The sequence below is a fragment of the Pongo abelii genome, chromosome 1 (assembly GCF_028885655.2).
Source record: "Pongo abelii isolate AG06213 chromosome 1, NHGRI_mPonAbe1-v2.0_pri, whole genome shotgun sequence".
In the NCBI taxonomy this organism is placed as follows: Eukaryota; Metazoa; Chordata; class Mammalia; order Primates; family Hominidae; genus Pongo; species Pongo abelii.
In genome coordinates, this window is record NC_071985.2 from 7,395,298 (window position 1) to 7,420,136 (window position 24,839).

Below are 24,839 nucleotides of genomic sequence, written 5' to 3' on the forward strand. Positions count from 1 at the left end.
CTCCAACCTTACCTTCCACCACTCTCCCCACTATCTGAAATGCATGGTTTGCTCTCTCACTTTCTACAGATCTTTTTCACCTTCTCAGTGGGGACTTCCCTGACCACCCTATCAAACACCATGCTCCCATCCTCAAACCACCTTCTCCTTCCCACATTCCTGCTTTATTTTCCCCACAACCTGCTTACATTTTGTCCTATAGTATGTATTACTATCTGACATACTGTATATTTTACTTGTTTAATTTTTGCTATTGTCTGCCTCTCCCTATTGGAATGTAAACTCCATGAGGTCAGGGATTTGTGTCTGTTTGTTCACCACTCTGTCTCTAGCATTTAGAAAGGCATCTGGCCTACATAGTAGACTTTAACAAATATTTGTTGAATGATAAATGAATTGTAGAATATGGCTGCCATCTAGAAAAATACTTGTAAAGCTCTAACATAGACTGCCAGCAACACTTCTCCCCTGCTCTGGGGCCCCTCCTTAGCTCAGTGTGGTGGCAGCAGGGACAGCCCTTTTGTGTCTCTGTGTGTGTGTGTGTGTGTGTGTGTGTGTGTGTGTGTGTGTTTATAGTTCCCATGGCCAGAGGCCAGGCTCTGTTGAGGTCAGTGGTTGGACTAAGGAAGAGTCAAGGATGAAGGTGGGTTTGGCTCACAAAGCATTCCAGGTGCTTTGTTTGTTTGTTTGTTTGTTTGAGACAGAGTCTCACTCTGTCACCCAGGCTGGAGTGCAGTGGTACCATCTCAGCTCACTGCAACCTCCACCTCTGAAGTTCAAGCGATTCTCCTGCCTCAGCCTCCCGAGTAGCTGGGACTACAGGTGTGCACCACCATGGCTGGCTAATTTTTGTATTTTTAGTAGAGACAGGGTTTCATCATGTTGGCCAGGCTGGTCTCGAACTCCTGACCTCAGGTGATCCACCCACCTTGACCTCCTCAAAGTGCCAGGATTACAGGCATGACCCACTGTGCCCAGCCTCCTGGTACTTTTTTAAGAGACATCACATTTGACCTTCATCTCAGAATATGGGAGGAAATGCTGGAAGACAGGAGTAGGTTTGAAGGTTTGTCTTCCCTCTTCCTGACCTCCTCCCACCATGGAGGGAAGAAGGAGAAGAAACCCCAAGGTGTTAAGAGTGGAGAGGGATGGGAGGTCCTGGGTCCCAGGCTCAAAGTTGAAAATGAAGAACACATACATTGGGGACTTCCCAGACTGGGACAGTGCCCCCCCATGACTGGCCCAAGCTCTCAATAGATGTCAGGTTAAACTTCTTATTTTATTTTATTTTATTATTATTACACTTTAAGTTTTAGGGTACATGTGCACAATGTGCAGGTTAGTTACATATGTATACATGTGCCATGCTGGTGTGCTGCACCCATTAACTCGTCATTTAGCATTAGGTATATCTCCTAATGCTATCCCTCCCCCCTCCCCCCACCCCACCACAGTCCCCAGAGTGTGATGTTCCCCTTCCTGTGTCCATGTGTTCTCCTTGTTCAATTCCCACCTATGAGTGAGAACATGAGGTGTTTGGTTTTTTGTCCTTGCGATAGATTACTGAGAATGATGATTTCCAGTTTCATCCATGTCCCTATAAAGGACATGAACTCATCAGTTTTTATGGCTGCATAGTATTCCGTGGTGTACATGTGCCACATTTTCTTAATCCAGTCTATCATTGTTGGACATTTGGGTTGGTTTCAAGTCTTTGCTATTGTGAATAGTGCCGCAATCCCGAGTAGATGAGAGTGAATGGAAGAGTCACGTTTAGTGAAAACTCAAAAACTTAATTTTAAGAATATTTTAAAAGAAACATGACTTCTTTTACTGGAGCATGCATTATTGTGACATCATTGCAGAGAGGTTTGACTGGAAGTCTGAGCCTTTTCAGGAAAATGTGAATTTTCTCCCATCACATTCTCTATTTAGTGTCCTTCAAAGCAATTATAATATTTCTATTTCAACAGTAGTAGAGTTTCTTCTGATACTGCATATGAAACTCTCACCACCTCCGACACCCAGTGATAAAGTATTGAACAAATACATAAAATTAAAAGTGATTCTATGGAAACATATAGTTCCAATATTCTTGAGGAAAATATTAAAACTCATACTAATTTGGAAGAGAAAATTAAAATGTCACCTGAAATTAAAATTCGCCGTTTTCTAGACACAAAGAAAACCAAATTTTCTTCATCCAACTGGGAAGCAATAGGATCTTCTTCAGAGGAGAAGTATCCAAAGATCTGAAATCCCAAACAGCACATATAAATATGCACCATGTCTCAGAATTAGCTATAAAGTAGCAGATTCCATGTCGGCTGAATTTAAAGCTAATTAGGATTAACAGCCAGCACCTTGCTTTGTGAATGTCAGGGGGTTCCCTATACCAGGAGACAGTTTAATACAGCGGTCCCCAACCTTCTTGACACCAGGCACCAGTTTCATGGAAGACACTTTTTCCACGGACCAGGGCAGGGGATGGTTTCGGGATGAAACTCTTCCACCTCAGATCATCAGGCAGTAGATTCTCATAAGGAGCACACAGTCTAGATCCCTTGCATGCACAGTTCACAACAGGGTTGACGCTCCTATGAGAATCTAGTGCCACTGCTGATCTGAGAGGAGGCGGCGCTCAGGCAGTGATGCTGTCTCCCCCACTGATCACCTCCTGCTGTGCGGCCCAATTCCTAACAGTCCATGGACTGGTGGGGTTGAGAACCCCTGGTTTAATATATTCAACAAACTGTATACTGATAATGCATGATTTTTGAGCAGTTACTGATTTTTCTTTTCAATAGAACTGACGCTCAGACTCATAGGTCTATTCGGAGCTGGCACTTGTTTGGAAATCAAATCAGTCTTCATCACGCAGGGCCCCAGCTAAGAACTTTGACACTGAGTTTGGCCACTCTCAAATGACTATCTTACCCATTTTCCATGAATTTTTCAGGGCTAGATTTTTTTTTTCTTTATCCCTGTTGGGGGAGTTTTTATGGCTGTTGGTGGGAATTTAAGAGTTTCCTTAAGTGTTCCAAATCCTACTCTCTAGGCATTGCATGAGAATAAATTACCATGAAAAAAAAATTGTGAGGAAGAAAAGAGTTCTTATCTGTGAATAAACTGTCAAATTATATAACTCTGAAAAATGAAGAAAATAAGATAGCTGTTCTTTAATTGTCTTATTAACCAACAGAAATAAAATTCTTATAAATTAATGAGCGAACTTAAAAATAATTATGTACTTAAATTTTTAAATTAATAAAATGCTTATAAAAGTCATATAATTAGTATATCAATATTTCTCATAAAGTTGAATGCACGAAATGAACTGAGGAGTCCTTTTGAAATTTCAGTGTGCATACTAGCCACCCGGGTATCTTGTTAAAATGCAGATTTGGCTTCAGTAGGTCTGGAGTGGGTCTGAGAATCTGCATTTCTAACAAGCTTTTCATGAGAGACTACTTTGAGTTTAAAGGAACTAGTGACTAAATGACTGAATTGAAATAAATCAAAACCAGCAATATGCCAGTTTGTTTTAATAATATTGATTTAGATGCTAGATGATGGCTTAACATTATATTAATATTTTAATATATATCCTGTCAGCAGTTGCTTCACAAATGTTACCACTTCTTCATGTACATTCCCCCACATTCAAACCTCCCAACATACAATTGCCCTAATTATTCCCCACAGTTAGATTCCCTTCTGTGGGAAAATCAGGCTCACCGAGACTTGCTTGTATTTTCCCTTTTTCCCACCAGCAAAATTAGCACTCAATAAAAGCTTAACTTATTATCTTCTCAGAAATCATTGCTCATTTTTTATGGGTACAAAACCCTCTAGGTTTAATATCTAATTCCCTCTGAAGGACAGAGAAAAGAAAAGGAAAATTAATAGACCTATGTTGGAGTGGACAGGAAGGTTTTGTTACTGCAATCTTTGTCATCATTCACAGATGCACTATTCAGTTAACAATTATGTATCAATCTGTACCTCAGCCCTGTATCATTGGAACCCACAATACCACTTTATGGCAAAGAGCATGTGCTGTGGAGTCAGGCGGTCCAGGGTCAGGGTTCAGACTGTACAATGAATTGATAGTCATTACTTGGAAAAATACCTTCACCTTCTGAAGTCTTAACTTCCTCATCAGTAGAATAAAAGAACAAACTTCTGAATTTTGTTTTTGTTTTTGTTTTTGTTTTATTGAGGTTTAAATGACATAATGGATGGCATCATGTCATGTCAAAATGAGCATTTTGCAGCATGCCCAAAATATAGTAATCGTTTTAAAACATTAGCTATTGTTATCATCGGAAAGCCTACATTGATCATTTTAAAACATTAGCTATTGTTATCATTGGAAAGCCTACATTGAGAAGGCCTCTTGGAAGAGAGAAAAATAAATGATATGTTATATCCACACCACAGCCTCTAATGAGAACAGTAGGCTGTCTTTAAGGGTAGTAGTTTTTTTGTTTGTTTGTTTGTTTTCTCTTTTGACAGAGTCCTGCCCTGTCACCCAGGCTGGAGTGCAGTGGTGTAATCTCGACTCACTGCAGCCTCCACCTCCTGGGTTCAAGCAATTCTCCTGCCCAAGTAGCTGGGACTATAGGCCTGTGCCATCACACCTGACTAATTTTTGTATTTTTAGTAGAGATGGAGTTTCACTATATTGGCCATGCTGGTCTTGACCTCCTGACCCTGTGATCCACCCACCTCAGCCTCCCAAAGTGCTGGGATTACAGGTGTGAGCCACCGCACCCGGCCAAGGGTAGTATTTTAAAACCATCAGTCCATGAAGGATGAGACTGTTTTTTTCTGATAAGATTAGTCAGGTGGGCACGTCAATAAATTGATAGTGCATGAAACTTTGCTGAGAAAGTTATATGACTCCTACAGACAATCAGACCCTGAGAGGGAAATTCCTTCCTAACCTGTCATTTCCCTGTGGTTACTGCTTCCTTTCTTACCCAGTTTAGAACTGGTGGTCTGTCACCTCAATCATATATTTCCACAATCCTGCCACCACGCCCAGCTAGTTTTTGTATTTTTAATAGAGATGTGGTTTCACCATATTGGCCAGGCTGGTCTCGAACTCCTGACCTCGTGATCCACCCCCCTCGGCCTCCCAAAGTGCTGGGATTACAGCGTAAGCCACCACGCCCAGCCCAGAGGCTGTCTTCTTTTACTTTCCCCAGAATCTTCAACATATTTCTGTCTACTGACTTTTCCTTTCAGCATTCAGACAAGTGCAGATCTCTCCCATCTTAAAAACAAAAATACAAAAACACCTTCCAAAGTCAATTACAGATAATACAGTAAACCTGCATCCTATTTTTGCTTTTGTCTTCTCTAGCTTCCTTCTCCAAGTGCTGCACCTCCTTAGTTTGAATTCCTCTTTTAGCTACATTTTGTTTTCTGTTGGTTGTAACAGCAGACATACGTTTATTGAACTTTGACACTTTTCCTCTATGAATTAGTTTTCTATTGCTGCTGAAACAAATTACCACAACAGTAGCAATTTAAAACAACAATGGTTTCAACTTATTGGCTCTCAGTTCAGTAGGTTAGAAGTCCAGTATGGTTCTCATTTTCCTAATATGAAGGTGTCAGTAGAGATGTATTCTTTGCTGGAGACTTTCAGGAAAGAATCTACTTCCAAGCTCATTGGGATTGTTGGTCTGAAGGCCTGTTCCGGGCTGGCTGTCAGCTTGTACTGCCCTTAGCTCCTAGAGGTCTCTATCTAGTCCTAGTACATGGGCCCTCCTATGTCTCAGCAGCAGCAATGGAGCTTCAAGTCCCCCATCATGCTTGGAATCTCTTTTCTTTCTTCCTCTTCTGTTTCTAAGGACTCATATGATGAGTTTGGGCCCACCTAGATAATCCAGGATAATTTTCTTATATTAAGGTTAACTGATTAGTACCTTAATTCCATCTGCAAAGCTCCTTCCCAGCAGTGTCTATGTTCATGTTTGATGGAATAACCAGGGGACAGGAATCTTGGGGAAGACGGGCACCTTCAGAATTCTGCCAGTCACACCCTCATTTTATAAACACAACTTGGTACAATTTAAAGGACTTATGCAAAATAGACAATTGATAAATGTTGGCAGCAAATTTAACCTCAGAGAATAGTGTGAAATAATAATTTTCAGAGAATGTGTAATGATAATGGTGATGATGATTCTTTGTTTCTACGTTAATGAATTCCAGTGTTTATCAGAGATGGGAGAACTCCACACCATACATGCTATCATCTACTTTGAAATTATGTCTCCTACGTCAATGATACCCATACTCAAAGAGCAGTTTACAGACAGCCATTTAACTTTATTTTAATTTTGTGGGGATAGTGCCAAGGCATCAAGTGTCTAAGAAGAGATGTGAAGAAATTCAGGAGCAATATCCTATGCGAGGAAGTATTCAGTGCTTTAGGAATTGGACATGGGTCCAAATCTTGGTTCTACTGCCTGCTAGTCACATGACCTCAAGCAAGATCCTTAATTTCTCTGTACTTGAGTCTTTCCCGTGTGTAAAATAAGGATAATCAGTAATAATCCCCATGTTATGCTCTGTTGTAAGGATTAACTGAGGAAGTGCATGATTAGATTACTTAGTAATGAGAAAGATTAGCACATACTTAGATTGCACCAAGTGCCAGGTAGGAGCTCAATCAATGTCAACATTTGAGTAACTATAATTCCTAACTTTTCCAGAGACAGTACAGGAAACAGAATTCAAGTATCTTCCTTGCTAATTTAAAACTGCGCATTAAGCATTTTTGTTATTTACCCAAACAACACATCAGCTATGCATTTTATCATGCATATATTTTATAATCACATCTACATGTAGGTAGATGGCAGATTGTGGACATATGCTCGTATGACAATAATAAATTTTGTTACTTTCACTTGTAAATAACAAACTATTACAATGCTTACTAAATGATAACTTCCAAAGGATATGACAAATATCAAATTACTTGAATTTATTGAGAAAAATTTAGGTATTATACCAGATAAACTCCTTCAGAAGCAACAGTGAAAGTTTTACATTTTGAAAGGGAATGTTTCAAGCAAATAATGTTGTTAAAGAGCAGCAAATACCCGTTTCTCCTATGATGAGCCATAGCCTCTAGGATCTCAAATTTCTCTTTCGACCTTTTCAGTTTCAGTGTAGTAATTTTGTCTGTGACAAGATTTGAGTATTTTATCACTTATATATATATTATGACTATTAGAGTGTTAATTTTATTTTAACTATGCTATTTAAAAGTCTTGCTCCATGCTTTAAGTGATTCATTTTTTAACTTCATTTTTATCTGATTATATAAGGAACATATGTTCATTGTAGAACATATGGAGAAAATAAAAAAGCCAATAGAAGAAAATAAAAACCTGCATGCAGCTTATTTTTTAACCTATCCTGGAACATTCTTTTAACATTTTTGAAGTTAGCAAATATAATTTTAGATTTATAATAATTCACTTTAAATTCACTTTTGGGAGGGAACATAATTATAGGCATTCCATATGGTGTGGTATGCCTCTTCTTTGGATTAATTTGTAGTGTGCTCCTAAAAAAATGTGTTTATAAGTTGCCCACTGGAAACCTAGACTAACATGACATTGTAAGAAAAGTAGACTGTGTCTGCACCAGACTCTTCCATTAACTAGCTTTATAAACTTAAGGCAGTCATATTTCTTTTGATCTCTTTACATTAAGTTTTTTTCATTATAAATTGAAGGAGTAGGTCTAGATAATGTTTAGGTGAGTTATAAGATTTCATTATTCTATGAATTTCAAATTCTCCAAGCGTCTTTGCATCGAAAAATCTTGAAAAAGAAGGTGAAACTTTTGTGGCATTGCTACCACAAAGAGATTTGTACTTGGAACAAGATTGGTATGTCTGTGCCTGAATTTAAAAGAATAAATCGTGTTTTTATTACCTGATAAGATTAATATTAACTCATTAAGAGAACACTAGGTAATCCATACTGAAATGAAGTTAGTCTCCTCGAATTGAATTTCCATTTTACAGATGATGGATCTGAAGCCCAGAAAGTTTAGGTCACATGGCTTGAAATAGAAATGCCCCTTAGGAGCATTGACACAAATAGTTTTTGAGAAAAATGACAGGAAAATAAAAGAAGAACCTTCCTGCCCCATTTTTTTAAAACCTCAAGTGATTCTTTATATACATACAGTGTGCCAGAAGCTGGCCATGAGTTTTTCTATTAAACTTGCATACAATTTATAGAAACCCAAGTGATGTAACAGAATAATGTCATATGTTTTGTTTTTTTAAAGTCTTCTTCTTCTCTCTCCTTCTCCTTCTCCTTCTTCTTCTTCATAGAGACAGGGTCTTACCATGTTGCCCAGCCTGATCTCAAACTCCTGGGCTCAAGCAATCCTCCTGCCTTGGCCTCTCAAAGTGCTGGGATTATAGGCATTAGACACCGCAACTGGCCCCAGGATAATGTCACATGAACTTACTACATAAAGAAGGAGAAAAATCTCAGCCCCAAGACCAAAACAGACTTTCTGTCCAGCTTTAGATAAGTCAATTAACCTTTTTGTGATTTTTCTCATCTTTATCATTTCAATAACATATCTTCCATAATCTACATTGCATGGCTATTGTGAAGATTAAATGAGAACCTGAAAAGAAGGTGCTTGAAAAAAAGAAGACATTTTACAGAGGAAGGAAGATTATGATGTTCTAACTAGAAAGAGAAACAGGAGCAGATGTCAGAGACAATGAGGCTTGATTTCCTCATCTGTAAGACAAACAAACAAAATCTGATTTACTGTAGTATTTCATTCAGAGACCAAATTCTCAGTTACTATAGAATTCCATGTAAATGGATTTATCACAGAGTGCTTTGTCTCATTTGTTGGCATTTATGGGCTATCTTCAGAGCGTTGCTTTTCTGAATCTAAGTGTGTAATAAAATATGAACAGACTTTTCTAATTTCTAAATGTTCATAATTTTTTATATTGACATGAAACATTGGTTAGACACACATTTTCATATTTTAAGTGGCCCAAAGTGATTACATTAGAAATTCATGCACATAAACCACTGAGTGTGTGAGAAATATTCATAAGAAAATAGAGAACAGTGAGAAAATGTGATTCTCAAAATCACATCTATCCCAAGTTTAATGACATTGCATTCAAGTTACCGATCTATGGGGGAATATCCACAGGGTTTACAAAGTGTGATAGAGATTAGATCCTGGAATAAAAAACAAAACAATGCATTCATGTTGTACACTTACACAATTTAGGAAAAAAACAGTCATTTCTGTGTGGCTGCAAAGTAGCTGACTGTTTCACCCTTCATTTGATTTCTCAAAATCTTTGGGTGGCTAAGAGCTCTTGTTAAATACATTTATGTCTTCTACTTTATTGAATCAGTATATCTAGAAAAAAAAAACAAAAAACAAAAAGCAACAAAAAAAATAGCTATGATTCCACTTGCAGTGTTGCTTTTAGGCCCAGGCCAAGGGGCTTATGCCTTTAGAGTGATGCTGTCCAATTGAACTTTCTGCAATGATGGACATATTCTGTAATCTGTCCTGTATAATACAATAGCCACTAGCCACATGTGAATATCGAGCACTTGAAATGTAACTAGTGCAGCTGTGGAGCTGAATGTCTAACTTAATTTAAATGTAAGTAGCACATGTGGCTAGCGGCCACTTTGTTGGACAGCACAGCTTTAGAAGGCCCCACATCTAGCTTCTGTGGAAGCTAATGGGCCATTGTCTACCAGGGGTCCATAACAATGCTTTTAAACCATGCCCTAGATTCCTCGAACCCCAGAATTCTCTCCCCAAAGGGGCCAAGTCTACTTTCCGGCCTGTGAATCCTCTTATCCACCATATGAGGGTGGGTTGCACACCATTGGTGTGTACACCTCTAGCTCTGAGGGGGTGGCCAAGGGATAGTGTTTGTGGAGGTGAAGGTATGGAAGAGCTTAGACATGTGGGCTGGGGTGCCCATATGTGAGCATATGGCCCCTCATGATGTAAGATGGAGCCAGTAATGGCAAAAGAAGGGACGGGGGTCAGGGCCAGCTCTCCCCTTGTCTTCATGTTTCAGTGTGAAACAGCAAGGAGTATGAGATTAAACTTTTAAGTCAATTCGGGAACAGTTGGTATCTTTACAAACTGAGCCTCTCAATTATTATTCTGCTGTCTTTTTTCAATAGAGTTATCCCATGATACTTTCTCCTATTTGTTGCTTTTGTGAGTGGAATCTTTTTATTTTCTAGTTAGTTTTGGTGAGAGAGAGGGGTGTTTATTGCTGGTGTTCGTGGAAATTACTGATTCTTCCATGTATCTTTTTCGAACTCTTTTGAACCCTCTCGGTTCTAATAGTTTGCCATATAATTCTATTGGATATTCTTGGTAGAATATCCACAAATAATGAGAATTTTGTATTTTTAAATAATTGATTACATACCAATTCCATTTCTTGCCCTTTTCCCCTCTCTTTGCATTGCTTACAACCTCCAATAAAGTGTCGACGATGAGTGGTGAATAGGCATCCTTTTCTCGTTCTTGATTTTAATGGGGTTGTGTCTAGTATTTCAGCAATAAATATGATCCTTGCTTAAATATGTTTCTGGTCAGTCTCTATGTTGGACCTGTTCTAAAATGTCCTCCTCTTCCCTCCCACACACACAAGTCACACTTTTGTGTAATCTCTATCCCTTAAATATGGTGGAAACTGTGACTTACTTCTAATTAAGAGAATATGACAAATATGATGAGCTGTTTCTCCCATGATTATGTTACATTATATAAAATTTCCTCTTATCAGACTATGGAGGGAAAAATTCTCCTGCTGGCCTTGAAGATGCAAAGTTGTGAACTGCCAGTATAGAGGGCCACATAGTGGGGGCTGCAGGCAGCTTCTAGGACAAGAAGGATGCCTGCAGCCTCCAGTCAATAAGAAGCTGAGGCCCTGAGACTTACAACAGCAAGGCATTGAATTCTGCCAACAACCTGAATGAGCTTGGGAGCAGATTCTTCCCTAGCAGAGCTTCCAAATGAGAACCCAGCTTTGCCAACGCCTTGATTGCAGCTTTATGATACCCCGAGCAGAGGACCCAGTGAAACTGTCCCAGACTCCTGATCCATGCAAACTATGATATGTATTTCTTCTCATTGCTAAATTTATGATAATTTAGTGCAGTAGCAATAGAATCCTAATACAGTCAGTTTCCTTTCTCAAATTAATGGAATTTTCTATTATTTCTATCCCGCTAAGATTATTTTTCTTTTTAAAGCAAGGATGGCTATTGAATTCTTATTAGACATCTTTTTTACTTTTAATTTTGCTTTAAGGTTGGAAGTCTGCAAACATTTTTCGGAAAGGGCTAGGTAGTAAATATTTTAGGCCTGCAGGCCATTCAGCCTCTATCAAAACTATGTAATTCTTCTATTGTAGCACAGAAGCAACAATGGCCAATTTGTAAATGAGTGAGCATTGCTGTGTTCCAGTAAACTTTATTCACAACAAAGGTGGCTGTCTATCCAGATTTGGCCCATAGGCCTTAGTTTGCTGACCTTGGATTGACATTAGCATATTATTTTTTCTCCCCTGACTTGTTAAATGAAGTATGTTTCTGGCTTTTCTAATATTGAACCACCCTTACTTTGCTGGGGTAAATGGTACTTGGAAATAATTTTTAATGCACTGCAGGATTCAACTTGTTAACATTTTATTTAGGAGTTTAGAATTTATATTTATAAGTAAAATTAGCTTATAGTTCTCTGACATTTTGTCTATGTTCAATTCAGTGTTATTTTAGCTTCATAAAGTGAGCTGGATAGCTTTTCAGCTTTTCCTACATCATAGAAACATGCATACAACATGAGAATTATATATTCCTCAAGGGCTTTGTAGAAACTTTTTTTGTTTGCAATTTTTTCCTAAAATTAATTAATTTGTTTTTTATTTGGGTGATGTGGGGGATTTGGCTATCTTTTATGTTAGGCTTCTAATTTATTATATCAGAATTTATTAATATTTTCTTTTTAGCCTAATGTGGTCGATTTTGAGATGGCTCCGTATATATTTGACAGAGATGTATTTTTCCTGTGTCTTGGGTTTAAATTCTCCTTATACATATCCATTGGCTTATAAAATGTGGTATTCAAATCCCTTAGACTCTTACTTTTTCTTTTGTCTACTATTTCTATTTATTTTTTTAAAGAACCAGGTAATTTATAAAAATTATTTAATTTCTCTGTATGGATATGTGTAATTTTTTTAAGAATAAATACCATGGTGATCAGAAAACAACTCAGGGAATATAACAGGTAGTCAATTGTAGCCTCTTCTCTTATATTAATAATTTGGATGCACTGAAAATTTGTGTACATTGAACCCATTGAAAAGAAATATCTCATGTAAAGTGAAATGAAGACCATTAAAATCTTCGTTGTTGTTAGAGGCATTTATAGCTCTTCCAACTGGTGGCTTGGTCTGAAAGGATTTAAGAGTTGTTTATTAATAATACAGCTAAATAGTTACCTACTTTACCCACTTTTCATTTGTGGGCAGTGGCCATGTCTTAATGGGTGTAGGTATTGAAACTGACACATGCACGTTGTGGTTCAACCCCTGTGGGAGTAACACTTTGTTTTCCTTATTTATTCCAAACTTAGAAAAATAATACCTGGATTTCATATTATGAACATGAAATGAGTCTACCTCACACCAGTCTGCAGATGCATCCGTGTTGTTGCACAGTTTCCTGTAAAAGCGTTTCACATCTTGATTCTTCACATCTGGACCAAAGAGCTTCTGTACTGATGCATAAAACTTGTCATAACCAATTGCATCTGCATTGAAAAAAGTTCAGTCCATTTTCATCAAATTCCAAGGACTACCTTTTGTATTTCAGCTACATTTTTTATTTCCTAACCTCCTATTTTCTTATCTCAATCTATAAAAGCCAGATATATTTGCATTTTAAAGACCTCATCTTTGCACAATCCTAAGCAAAAAGAACAAAGCTGGAGGCATCACACTACCTGACTTCAAACTATACTATAAGGCTGGAGTAACCCAAAGCATGGTACTGGTAGAAGAACACGCACTCAGACCAATGGAACAGAATAGAGAACCCAAAAATAAGACTGCACACCTACAACGATCTGATTTTCTACAAACCTGACAAAAACAAGCAATGGGGAAAGGGTTCCCTATTTAACAAATGGTGCTGGGAGGACTGGATAGCCACATGTAGAAAATTGAAACTGGACCCCTTCCTTATACCATTTACAAAAATCAGCTCAGGATGGATTAAAGACTTAAATGTAAAACCCAAAACTATAAAAACTCTAGAAGAAAATCTAGGCAATTCCATTCAGGACAGAGGCACAGGCAAAGATTTCATGATGAAGATACCAAAAGCAATTGCAACAAAAGCAAAAATTGACAAATGGGATCTAATTAAACTTAAGAGCTTCTGCACAGCAAAAGAAACTATCATCGGAGTGAAGAGAAAACCTACAGAAGGGAGAAAGTTTTTGCAATCTATCCATCTGACAAAGGTGTAATATCCAGCATCCACAAGGAACTTAAGCAAATTTACAAGAAAAAAACGAACAACCTCATTAAAAGTGGGCAAAGGACATGAACGAACACTTCTCAGAGAAGACATTCATGTGGCCAACAAATATATGAAAAAAAGCTCATCATCACTGGTCATTACACAAGTGCAAATCAAAATCACAATGAGATAATATCTTATACCAGTCAGAATGGCTACTATTGAAAAGTCAAAATACAACAGATGCTGGCGAGGTTGGGGAGAAAGAGGAAGGCTTTTACACTGTTGATGGGAGTGTAAATTAGTTCAACGATTCTGGAAGACAGTGTGGTGATTCCTCAAAGACCTAGAGGCAGAAATACCATTTGACCCAGCAATCCCATTACTGAGTATATGCCCAAAGGAATAGAAATCATTCTATTATAAAGATGCATGCATGCATATGCTCATTGCAGCACTGTTCCCAATAGCAAAGACATGGAATCAATACAAATGCCCATCAATGATAGACTGGATAAAGAAAATGTGGTATATATACACCATGGAATACTATGCAGCCATAAAAAGGAATGAGATCATGTCCTTTGCAGGGACATGGATGGACCTGGAGGCCATTATCTTTAGCAAACTAACGCAGGAACAGAAAACCAAATACCACATGTTCTCACTTATATGTAGGAGCTGAATGATGAGAACACAAGGACACATGGTGGCTAAAAACACCCAGTAGGGCCTGTCATAGGGTTGTGGGGGTGTGGAGGGAGAGCATGAGGAAGAATAGCTAATGGATGTTGGGCTTGATACCTGGTAATGGGATGATCTGTGCAGTAAACCACCATGGCACACGTTTACCTATGTAACAAACCTGCACATCCTGCACAAGTACCCCTGAACTTAAAAAAAAAAAAAAAAGATCTTGTGTTTGCAAACATAATCAGGCCTTTGGCTAAAATATTACTAAATAAGAAGAAACTATTTTACTATGATGTTTGATACATTCTCCATGGTTTCTGTTTAACATATTTTAGGAGTTTTGCTCAGGAATGCAAAAATTCAAGAATGAATTGCCTTTTTCCTGTTGTAAAAATTTTCACCATTGGAGTCTTTGGTAGAATTCATCTTGAGTGGAAGATGGAAGTGAGCAAAGAGCAATTCTTTTTTTTTTTTTTTTTTGAGACAGGATCTTGCTCTGTCACTCAGGCTGGAGTGCAGTGGCACAATCATGACTCACTGCAGCTTTTACCTCCCAGGATCAAGTGATCCTCCCAGCTCAACCCCCCAAGTAGCTGGGACTACAGGCACCCACCACCACGCCCAGGTAATATTTTATTTTTTGTAGAGACGGGGTCTCACTATGTTGCCCAGGCTGGTCTCAGACTCCTAGCTTCAAGCAATCCTCCCACTTCAGCCTCGCAAAGTGCTGGGATTACAGATGTGAGCCATTGTGCCTGGCGAGCAATTCTTAACTGGTTCTTGAACTGTATGTAAACACACACACACACACACACACACACACACACACACCATTGCTTGAATCTTGATTTTGTCAAATTTGGTGATTCCCTGGGGTAAGACTATTGAATCTAAGGACAAGAAGGAATTAGATGTGAGGCTTTCTCAAACTGTATAGAGAAGATCAGATGGTTTTATTTAGTTAAAAATATAATGAGTATCTCTTATGTGTAAGAACTGAGCCAGCATTGGGTTTAGAATAGAAAATTAGATAAGCAAGATCCCTGCCCTCAGGGAGCTTATATTGTAGCGGGAAATCAGAAAAGTAACAAATGAACAAACTATTTACAGATTGTGACAGGCAAGGCTAATTAATAAAGATAGACGTTACGTGACTGGTTACCTGTGTATAAGGTGAAAAGCAGTATTGCTGCAAAAGGGCATGAGGGAACTTTCTGGGACGCTAGAAATGTTCCCTGTCTTAATCTGGATGGTGGCTAAAGGTGTGTTTACCAAGGTTCAAATTTACAGAGCTACCTCCTTAAGAAGAGTACATTTTATGGGCTTTATTATATGTATGTCAAGCTCAGTAACAAAGTTAAAATAAACAAGTTGTTGTAGAATAAGCACAAAAAAGGAAAGCAGTAGGGAGCTGTGATAGAATTGTATGGTAGTGGCCGGTAGGGGTAGACCTCAGGGAAGGCCTCTTTAAGGAGGTGGGTAAAAGAGTTAAGCTGAGACCTGATGAGCAAAAAAAGAGTCAGCCACATAGAAAGCTAGACAAGAGCCTTTTAGGCAGAGGCTGATCAACATGAAGGCCTGTTGCTGCACAGGCTTGGCATGTTCCAAGAAGGTCAGTAGGTATGAAGTACCTACAGTGAGGACTGCGGAAAGTGCTGTGAGGTGAGACCAGGGGTGAAGGAGGGCAGAGCTAGAGTCAGAAGCGGGTATTTTCTTTTAAGCATGATGGTAAGATGTCGTTGGGGTGTTTTATGGGGTGAAATGATATAATATGCCTTGAAAAAATTTTAAAGCACACTTGCTGCTGCTACGAGGCCAGATGGAAAGACGTAAAACTAGAGGAGGGCAACTGCATTAGTGTAGGCTTCAGAAAATGGAGGTTTGGGCCAGGGTAACACTGAGGGTGATTGCACATCCTGGGCTGCCATAGGAAGTCTCGTTTATGCCTCTTTTTAAAATTATTAATAACATTCTCTTTCAGTCTTGAAAGTGTCCCCAGTTGGATGGTAAGTGGCACCCTAGAGATAGTAGTGGAGATGGTAAGATATGGTCAGAAGTAGTAGAAATGTAAAGATATGCTAGTGGGTTGGAAGTTTTGGGGGCAGAAGTAGTAAGCGAAGGAAAGGCAGGAATCTAGAGCAGTGATTCTTATCCAGGGGAGATTTGCACCTCACCTCCATCCCCCCACCCCCACACAAACATTTGGCAAAGACTGGAGACATTTTTGACTGTCACAACTAGGAGTAGGTGTGCTACTAGCATCTAGTGAGTAGAGGCCAACGATGCTGCTTAATATCCTACAATGCATAAGACAGCCCCCACCCTAGCCCCCCAACTCCACACACGCACATATATACAAATAATTATTTAGCAAAACATCAATAGTGCCAAGGTTAAGATACCTGGTTCTAGAATGACACTCAGGTTTCCAGTTTCAAAACTCAGCAAATGTTGATCTATTACCAAAAGCAAGGCAATGGGAAGAAGATTGTTGGGGAAAATAAAGCACTCTATTTTGGTAATATTGAGTCAGAAAATCTCATGAGGCATCTAAACAGTTACTTAGCTGTTTTATATTTATTTACACCAACTGGTACAAGATATGAGTTTCATTGTAAATATCACTGGATGAGGATAATGAGACTTTTTTTGTCCTGGGATAAAATTAATTCCACCAGGTCATTCACAAGATCTAAGAGCATTACTTTTGAACAAATTCCTTCAATCTACTTGATATCATTTTTGAGGTAGACCCTGTTCCATTAAAAACATTCTCTCTAGTTCTTAGTTCCTTCCCTGTAATAGTGAGAGGTAGACCTTATTTTCTGATATTTGTTAATAAATATGAATTTTTGCCAGACAGTATTAACAGCCTGACAAAAGTTAAGATTACATTTCTGCCTTCTCCTCACTCTTTCTTAGGCCACTCTGTGATAGAAGGTAACTTGTCTAGCAGTATGTAGTTTTCATCAAATCTTAAAAACTATAGAGAAAGGAAATTTTCAATGTGGCTTTGTGATTGCAAGTTTCTTAATGAGAGCAAGGTCAACTTGTGCATTTAGAGCACATTGAAGGAGTACCTTCTGGACACCAGACCCTGTGCCAGCCTGAGGTTCACAAAGACTTCAAAACAACCACAGGCCAATGGTGGAGGAAAAGGGGCAGGAACGAACGAACACATTAATATCAATTTCAGCAGGTTAAATGCAGCAGGTAAATTCCCCGAGATGGCAATAAAGTGCATTAACAGTGCTGAGGATGGCTTTGCTTAGGGAAAGTTCAGAAGTTTTTACAAAGAGGTGACATTTGATTTGGGTCTTGAAAGATGAGCAAGAGTTTACAGGCACCAAAAAAAGAAAGAAAAAAAGGCACTTCATATTGGGGAATGACATGCGCAAAATCAGAGTCATTAAGAGCATGTTTGGAAATGCCAAAAAGTTTGTTTTAGGGCAGAAGGTGCATGAAGGGAAATGCCAGGAGTTGAGACTAAAAAGCTGGGCTGAGGCAAGCTGTGAATGGCCTTGCATGCTTTGTTAGTATATATGGATTTTAGAGGTGAGCTAATAAACCAGGAATATGGCAGATCAATAATTTTTAAAATGAAAAACTCTTGGCAGAAGTATAAAGAAATGATTAACTTGGCAAAAAGACTATTTTTTGGGGGGTGAGGAGGGACAGAGTCTCACTCTGTAGCCCAGGCTGGAGTTCAGTAGTACGATCTTGGCTCACTGCAACCTCTGCCTCCCGGGTCCTGGTTCAAGCAATTCTCCTGGCTCAGCCTCCCGAGTAGCTGGGATTACAGGCACATGTCACCATGCCCAGCTAATTTCTGTATTTTTAGTAGGGAGGGTTTAATCATGTTGGCAAGGCTGGTCTTGAACTCCTGACTTCGTGATCCGCCCACCTCGGCCTCCCAAAGTGCTGAGATTACAGGCGTGAGCCACCGCGCCTGGCCAAGAAGACTATTACAGTAATAGGCTGTTGTAATAAGCCAAGAGATAGATACCATGACATAGTGAAAGGTTACAGAGGTTGAGTATCCATTATCCAAAATACTTGGAACTAGAAGTGTTTCAGATTATGGATTTTTTTTCAGATTTTGGGATATTTACATATACTGTACATAGTGAGATGTCTTGGGAATAGGACACAAGTTTAAACACAAAATTTATTTACACTTAATATACACCTTATACATATAGCCTGGAGGTAAATTTATATAATAGTTTTAATAATTCTGTGCATGAAACAAAGTTTGTGTGCATTGAATCATCAGAAAGCAAATATTAATATGCCCCTATCTCATGTCAGCTCTCAAAAAGTTTTGAATTTTGGAGCATTTCAGATTTTGGATTTTTGGATTAGGGATGCTCAGCCTATACCAAGATATCTGGCTTAGGAAACTAGTTAGATGGTAGCTGTGCTCTAAGACTGAGAGAGAACACAGTAGGCAAAGCTCAAGGAGAAAAAGAAGCAAAGAAAGAATTGAGACGGGGAAAAATAAGAATGATATGATGAAAGACGCAGGACAAGGAAGTTTCTTGAAGGAGAGGCAGCTAACTGTTAATCTAGCGCAATGGCCAAGTAGGCTGGAAAATGAAAACAATTTATTGAATTTGGCAACTATATTAGGTTATCAGATAGCTTGGTTAGAGCATTTTCAGCAAAATGATCAGAGAAGCCAGACCTGAAAGTTAAGTGGTGATATTGTCGGGAAATTCAGTGGAGAAGGAAAGGAGAGGCATACAGTGGTAGCTTAAAGAAAAGAGAAAGTCAAGGTCATGGTGCTTGAGTATATTTTTAGACTGAGAGGACAAATCCGGTAGAAAAGGAGATTTTGAAGCTGCTGCAGCAAACTGATAGCCTTGAAGGGGAGGAGAAATAGAAAGGACGGCTGCTGCTTTCAGTGATTCAGAAGTGGAAAAAGGGGGTTTGAGAAAATTCTTGTCTTTTGACCTTGCTTTCTTTTATGACATAGAAAACTTGGCTGAGAGAAGCAGACATCCCACAGAGAATTCAGAGAAAGTGTCAAGGGTTTGAAAAACCAATTAGAGAGAGGTAAAACAAACTGACTAGGAAAAAAATGCAAGTTTTGTTGAGTAGTTTAGAAAGCCCAGTCAAGTTCCCAATCACCGAAAAAGCATATCCAAAAGGTCCAAGTCTTAGCTTTAACACTTAGAAGTTGGGTGACTTTGGCTGGGTGCAGTGGCTCACACCTGTAATCCCAGCACTTTGGGAGGCCATGGAAGGTGGATCACCTGAGGTCGAGAATTCAAGACCAGCCTGGCCAACATGGTGAAACCGCGTCTCTACTAAAAATACAAAAAATTAGCCGGGCGTGGTGGTGGGCGCCTGTAATCCCAGCTACTTGGGAGGCTGAGGCAGGAGAATCGCTTGAACCTGGGGGGCAGAGGTTGCAGAGAGCCAAGATCGCACCATCTCACTCCAGCCTGGGCAACAAGAATGAAACTCCGTCTCAAAAAAAAAAAAAAAGAAGAGAAAAAAAGAAAAGAAAAGAAGTCGGGTAACTTGGGCAAATGATTTATCTTCAGCTCCCATTTTTTCCACAAATTAAATGAACATAATGACATTGATTAACATGACTATAAATTATTAAATACTATTCAATTAATACTAGTTTGGGTTTGAACACCCAAAGTCAAGATTTTCACTTACAAATTACTATACAGCCTGGCGCACTCAGAGGCTGGCTATACTATGCCTTTAGCAATTATATGGGCTCTGCTCCTTTCATTGCAACAGCAGGGTTTGTTCTGTTAGTCTTTCACTCTGCCATGTAGCTTTATTTTTCACAGCTGTCCTCAATATGCCAAAGCTGTGCACTACACCACTCCCCTTGAATCTTGTCTATGCACTGGCATCTCTGCTGCAAGTCCTCCTGTAAGACCACTGTCCACCATATTCTCTTTAGCTTGCATCCTCAAGATCATTCCTGCCTAGAGATATGGAGAGTGGCCAAGACAATGGAATCATGGTGAGGCAGGAAGCTGCACTTCTTATGAAAGTCTTTATGGTCTCATGATATCTTTAGGCTAAGAAAGAGCAGTGCTGTACATTACTGAGCATCCCAGGTCAACCAGTGAGCCATCAAATGGCAGCGTCTACAGAAGAACACTGGACATCATTTAATCCAATCCCATAGTTTTACAATCGAAGCAACTTAGGTTCAGAGAAGTAAAAACAAAACAAAACAAAACAAAAACAAAACAAAACAAAAGCTTCCTCATGTCCGCTTTGTTATTTAGGGACACAGAAAGAACAAGAACTCAGGTCTTCATCCCCTTTCAGCACCCATTCTTTCACATTAAGCTCTGAGGCTTCTCTCCGATGGCTTAAAACATTTTCCAGTTCTAACCAACAGACCCAATTGGACTATTGTGTAATCAGTGATCTTACCTTCTTTATGGATAAATAAGCCTGCTCTTTCATCTCTTTTCTGGGCTGCTGTTTGTTCAACCAGTTTTTCAAACCTGTTCAAAGCCTTTTTGAAATTGCTAATCTGAAGTGCCATGTTGAGACGCTTTTCCTTCCTGATATCCATAGGGGCATAGGGGATCTTTTACTTCTGTACAGAAAAAATACTGCAAGTTTACCAATTTGGAAAACTTTCTAGTTGTTACAATGCCTCCCTGCTGTCTCAGTTTTTGCCCTAGGTCTAATTCCTTTGATCTTTAAATCCCATACTGCGGTTAGGAGTAAGAGTTGCCACTAGGATGTTAGCAGGGAGGAAAGCTGATTTAGGTCTGATGCATTTCATACAGACAAACATTTCAGTAAAAATCCTGACCTCACAATGTTATCAGTGTCCTTCATAGGGTCCTCATTGCATCATAATATCTCTGTAACATCCTACTTCCTTCATAAGGAGGAGATTGAGATTTTTTTCCCCACAGACTGTGTGTGTGTGTGTGTGTGTGTGTGTGTGTGCGCGTGCACGTGTGTGTTGTGTATACTGCTTGAGAGGGAAAAGGAATGAGTAAATGCCAAGTAAGAAAACTGGGTAATATTTTCTCCCTCTTGTATCTCTTCTCACCTCAAACTTTTGCCTTCCTCACAATACCACGGAAAGTAAAGTTTGGCCGGGCATGGTGGCTCACGCTTGTAATCCCAGCACTTTGGGAGGCCGAGGTGGGTGGACCACCTGAGGTCAGGAGTTCAAGACCAGCCTGGCCAACATGGTGAAACCCTGTCTCTACTAAAAATACAAAAATTAGCTGGATGTGGTGGCGGGCACCTGTGATCTCAGCTACTCAGGAGGCTGAGGCAGGAGAATCACTTGAACCTGGGAGTCGGCGGTTACAGTGAGCTGAGATCATACCACCGTACTCCAGCCTGGGTGACAGAGTGAGACTCCTTCTCAAAAAAAAGTAATATTCACACTTATTCTTGCCACTATACTGGATATGGAAATTCGAACTTCTAAAGATGAAATGTATTTCAGCACCTGTCATTTCTACCACAAACATTTTTAGAGGTCATAGGGAATACAAATGCCCTTCTTCCTTTGTGCATTGCCCTTCGATTGAAATAATAAAGTGAGCCAAGGATGAGGAAGGAGTGGCTTCTGATTATGAGGACAGCTTTTCAAGGTAAGGGGTCAGTTGAATTAGAAGAGGCCTTTCTGCATATCTCCTTCCCAGTCATTGCAACCTCCAATCCGATTTAGTCCAATTGCTATTGACTCTGGTTTTCCAATTTTCAACTTTTTATGGAAAGGAGAAGTTGTTTAATGTTTCTCAACAATTAGTTAACTTCCTATGGCTTAGGTGAGTTAGATAAATTTCCTACCCCTTGGTAGTCCATCTTTTGAAACATTCTTCAAGAACTTGCATTCAGAGATGAAGCAGATGGCGTTTCAGAGCACCTCCAATTCCAGTACTGTCTTCTTGGTGTCCACCTCTAACTATCTGTTAGGAGAGCGCAGTAAGATTTTATTTAAAGAAAAATCCCCCAACCCCATTTGTTTCTCCTCCTTTTTCCTTTAAAGCTTTCAAACCACTGTACAGTGACGTCTGGAGAACCACTCTTCCTACAATTCTAACGCATTCACCATTAATTCATCTAGGAAATATTTACTGAATACACACTTCATGCTAGAAGCTATTTTAGACACTAAGGATACAGCAGTGAATAAAATAGCTTCTCAAGTTTATAGACTAATGCAGAAGACAAACAAATAAATAATGTATCAGTGGGCAATTGTGCTACAAAGAGAGAGGAATTTTGTGTGTATTAGGGTGGGCGGTAAAAATCAAAGTAAAAGAGGTAGGGAGTTCAGGGAATTCCCCATTAATAGAAAGATTTCTGGGCAGAAACCTGAAAGAAGTGAGGTAGCAAGTCATGTAGATAAATGGCAGAAGGATGTTCTAGGGACAGCAGGTGTAAAGTCCTGAGATCGGTGTGTGCTTCACATATCTGAGAAACAACAGAGGCCAGTGTGACTGAGGTGGTGTGGGATGTGAGAGAGAGGTAGAGAGAGAAGGCAAGAGAGTCAGGGGGTGGCGTCCAGATCACGTAGGATCTTATAGGCTGTTTTAGGACTTCGGCTTTTACTCTGAGATGGGAAGTTTTTGAGCAGAACGGTGACATGATCTGACGTGCATTTGAAAAGAATCATTCCAGCTGCTTTGAGGAGAATAAACTGAAAGGGAGAGAGGGCAGAATCCAGGAAGGCAGTTAAGTGGAAATTTCAGTAAAATGCAAGTAAGAGGTGACAGTGGTTTAGATTAGGGCGCTAGTGACGGAGGTTGTGCGAAGTGGTCAGATTGTGTGAAGGTAGATGTGACAGATGTGCTAATAGATCAGATGGGGGTATGAGAGCAAGAGAAGGATCAAGGATAACTCCAGGGATTCTGGCCCTAAGAAATCAAAAAGATGCAATTATCATTTACTGTTTGGGAGGAAGCCAATAGAAGGAGCAGATTGTGGGGAGCAGGGGAAATTAGGAGTCAGTTCAGGATATGTTAAGTTTGAGAATTCTATTAGATAAACAATTGTGGATGTTGAATAACCAGAAGTAAGAGTCCAGGGTTCAGGGGAGAGCTTGGGAGTCATCAGCATTCAGACGGTATTGTATTTAAAGCCATTAGGCTGGATGAATCAATGCAGAAAAAGAAGAAGGCAAGGTGAGGATCAAACCCTGAGCATGCCAGTGTTGGGAGGGCAGAGTGATCAAGAAGAACCACTGAGTAAATATGAGTGGCTAGTGAGGTACGAGGAGACCCAAGAGAAAGGATCATCCTAGAAGCCAAGAAAAAAAGCTGTTTGGAAAAGGAAAGAGCCATTGGATGGACAATCCAGTTTATTCAATAAAGAAATTGCATAGGAAGATAAAAGGAAGGAGCAGGGGGGCTATAGATTAAAAAGGACTTTAAAGAAACACCATCCAACCACAGTGTGTGGACTGTATTTAGATCTTGACTCAACAACCAAACTTAAAAATAGTTTAAACTACGTGAGACAATTGGAAATTGGAATGCCAAGTAGATATTTGATGATACTAAGAAATAATTGTTCATTGTTTAGATTTAATAATTATATTTTATGTTACATTGTTTGTCTTACTCCATGCCTGCTGCTATAACAAAATGCCTTGGACTGGGTAATTTATCAACAACAGAAATTTCTCCCAGTTCTGAAGGCTGGGAAGTCCAAAATCAAGGCTCCAGCAGATTCAGTATCTAGTGAGGGCCTGTTCCTCTTAGATGGTGCCTTTTAGGTGTCCTCATATGGTGGAAGGGACAAACAGGTCCCCTCAAACCCTGTCATGAAGGCACTAATCCCATTTATGGGGGTGAAACCCTCATGACCTAATGACCTCAGAAAGGTTCCAACTATTAGTACCATCACCTTGGAGTTAGGTTTCAACATATGAATTTCGGGGGGACATAAACATTTGGACCATAGCACTATTATTTATGTGATGTTGTATTTTAGAACCAGATACTGAAATATCTATGGATAAGCATTAAAGTATGAAGGAGCAGTCAACCTTGCCAAGTACTGCTGAGGGCCTACATAAGATGACTGAAAATTAACCATTGGAACGTGGATGCTAGTGACCTTGAGAAAGGCTACCTCAGTGGAATGGTGGGCTAAGCAGAGAGTAGGAGGAGGAGACGTGTTGATAGTAGGTATAAATGCACATTATGGCAGAAGCTTTTGGGAACATCTTAGCTGTTATATGCAGGAGCAAGTCACAGCTATTATGGTCATTTATAGAGCTACCGGATGCATTTGTACTTATATTTTCTCGGTTGCGGAAATGATGTGGCCACAGATTTAAAGAACATTGAAAATCACTCATGTTCCTACACTCTTACAAAACTATTAATTTTAGAAAATTGCCTTCTAAGCCCAGACCACATACTTTGATAATTTTAGTTTCAACAGAACTATGCACATTATTTAAATTTTAATGTACAACTTCATAAACTTGTCCCCATGTTTCTAATGTCCTTCATAAGTGTATATTTTTTTCTTTTCTACCTATTTTTCTCAATGAAGTATTTTGCTATTTTATTACTTTGT

General features: G+C 39.3%; 1 protein-coding gene across 3 annotated transcripts in view; it reads right to left on the minus strand.

Annotated features, from left to right (window-relative positions):
• The window catches only part of WDR64 (WD repeat domain 64), a 151,293-nt gene extending 130,209 nt beyond the window's left edge, over nt 1-21,084 (minus strand). Inside the window, exons 1-3 of one of the 3 annotated variants that reach the window (XM_054560845.1) lie at nt 20,706-21,084; nt 12,752-12,882; nt 2,150-2,252 (exon numbers count right to left, since the gene is read on the minus strand). In XM_054560845.1, coding sequence (XP_054416820.1) covers nt 2,150-2,252; nt 12,752-12,882; nt 20,706-20,850 — 379 coding nt within the window. In that variant the 5' untranslated portion in view covers nt 20,851-21,084. Of the gene's footprint in view, nt 1-2,149; nt 2,253-12,716; nt 12,883-20,705 lie in introns of those variants that run through there. The other 2 variants (XM_054560850.1, XM_054560856.1) reach the window with 2 other exon arrangements.
• Between the last annotated feature and the right edge of the window lie 3,755 nt (nt 21,085-24,839).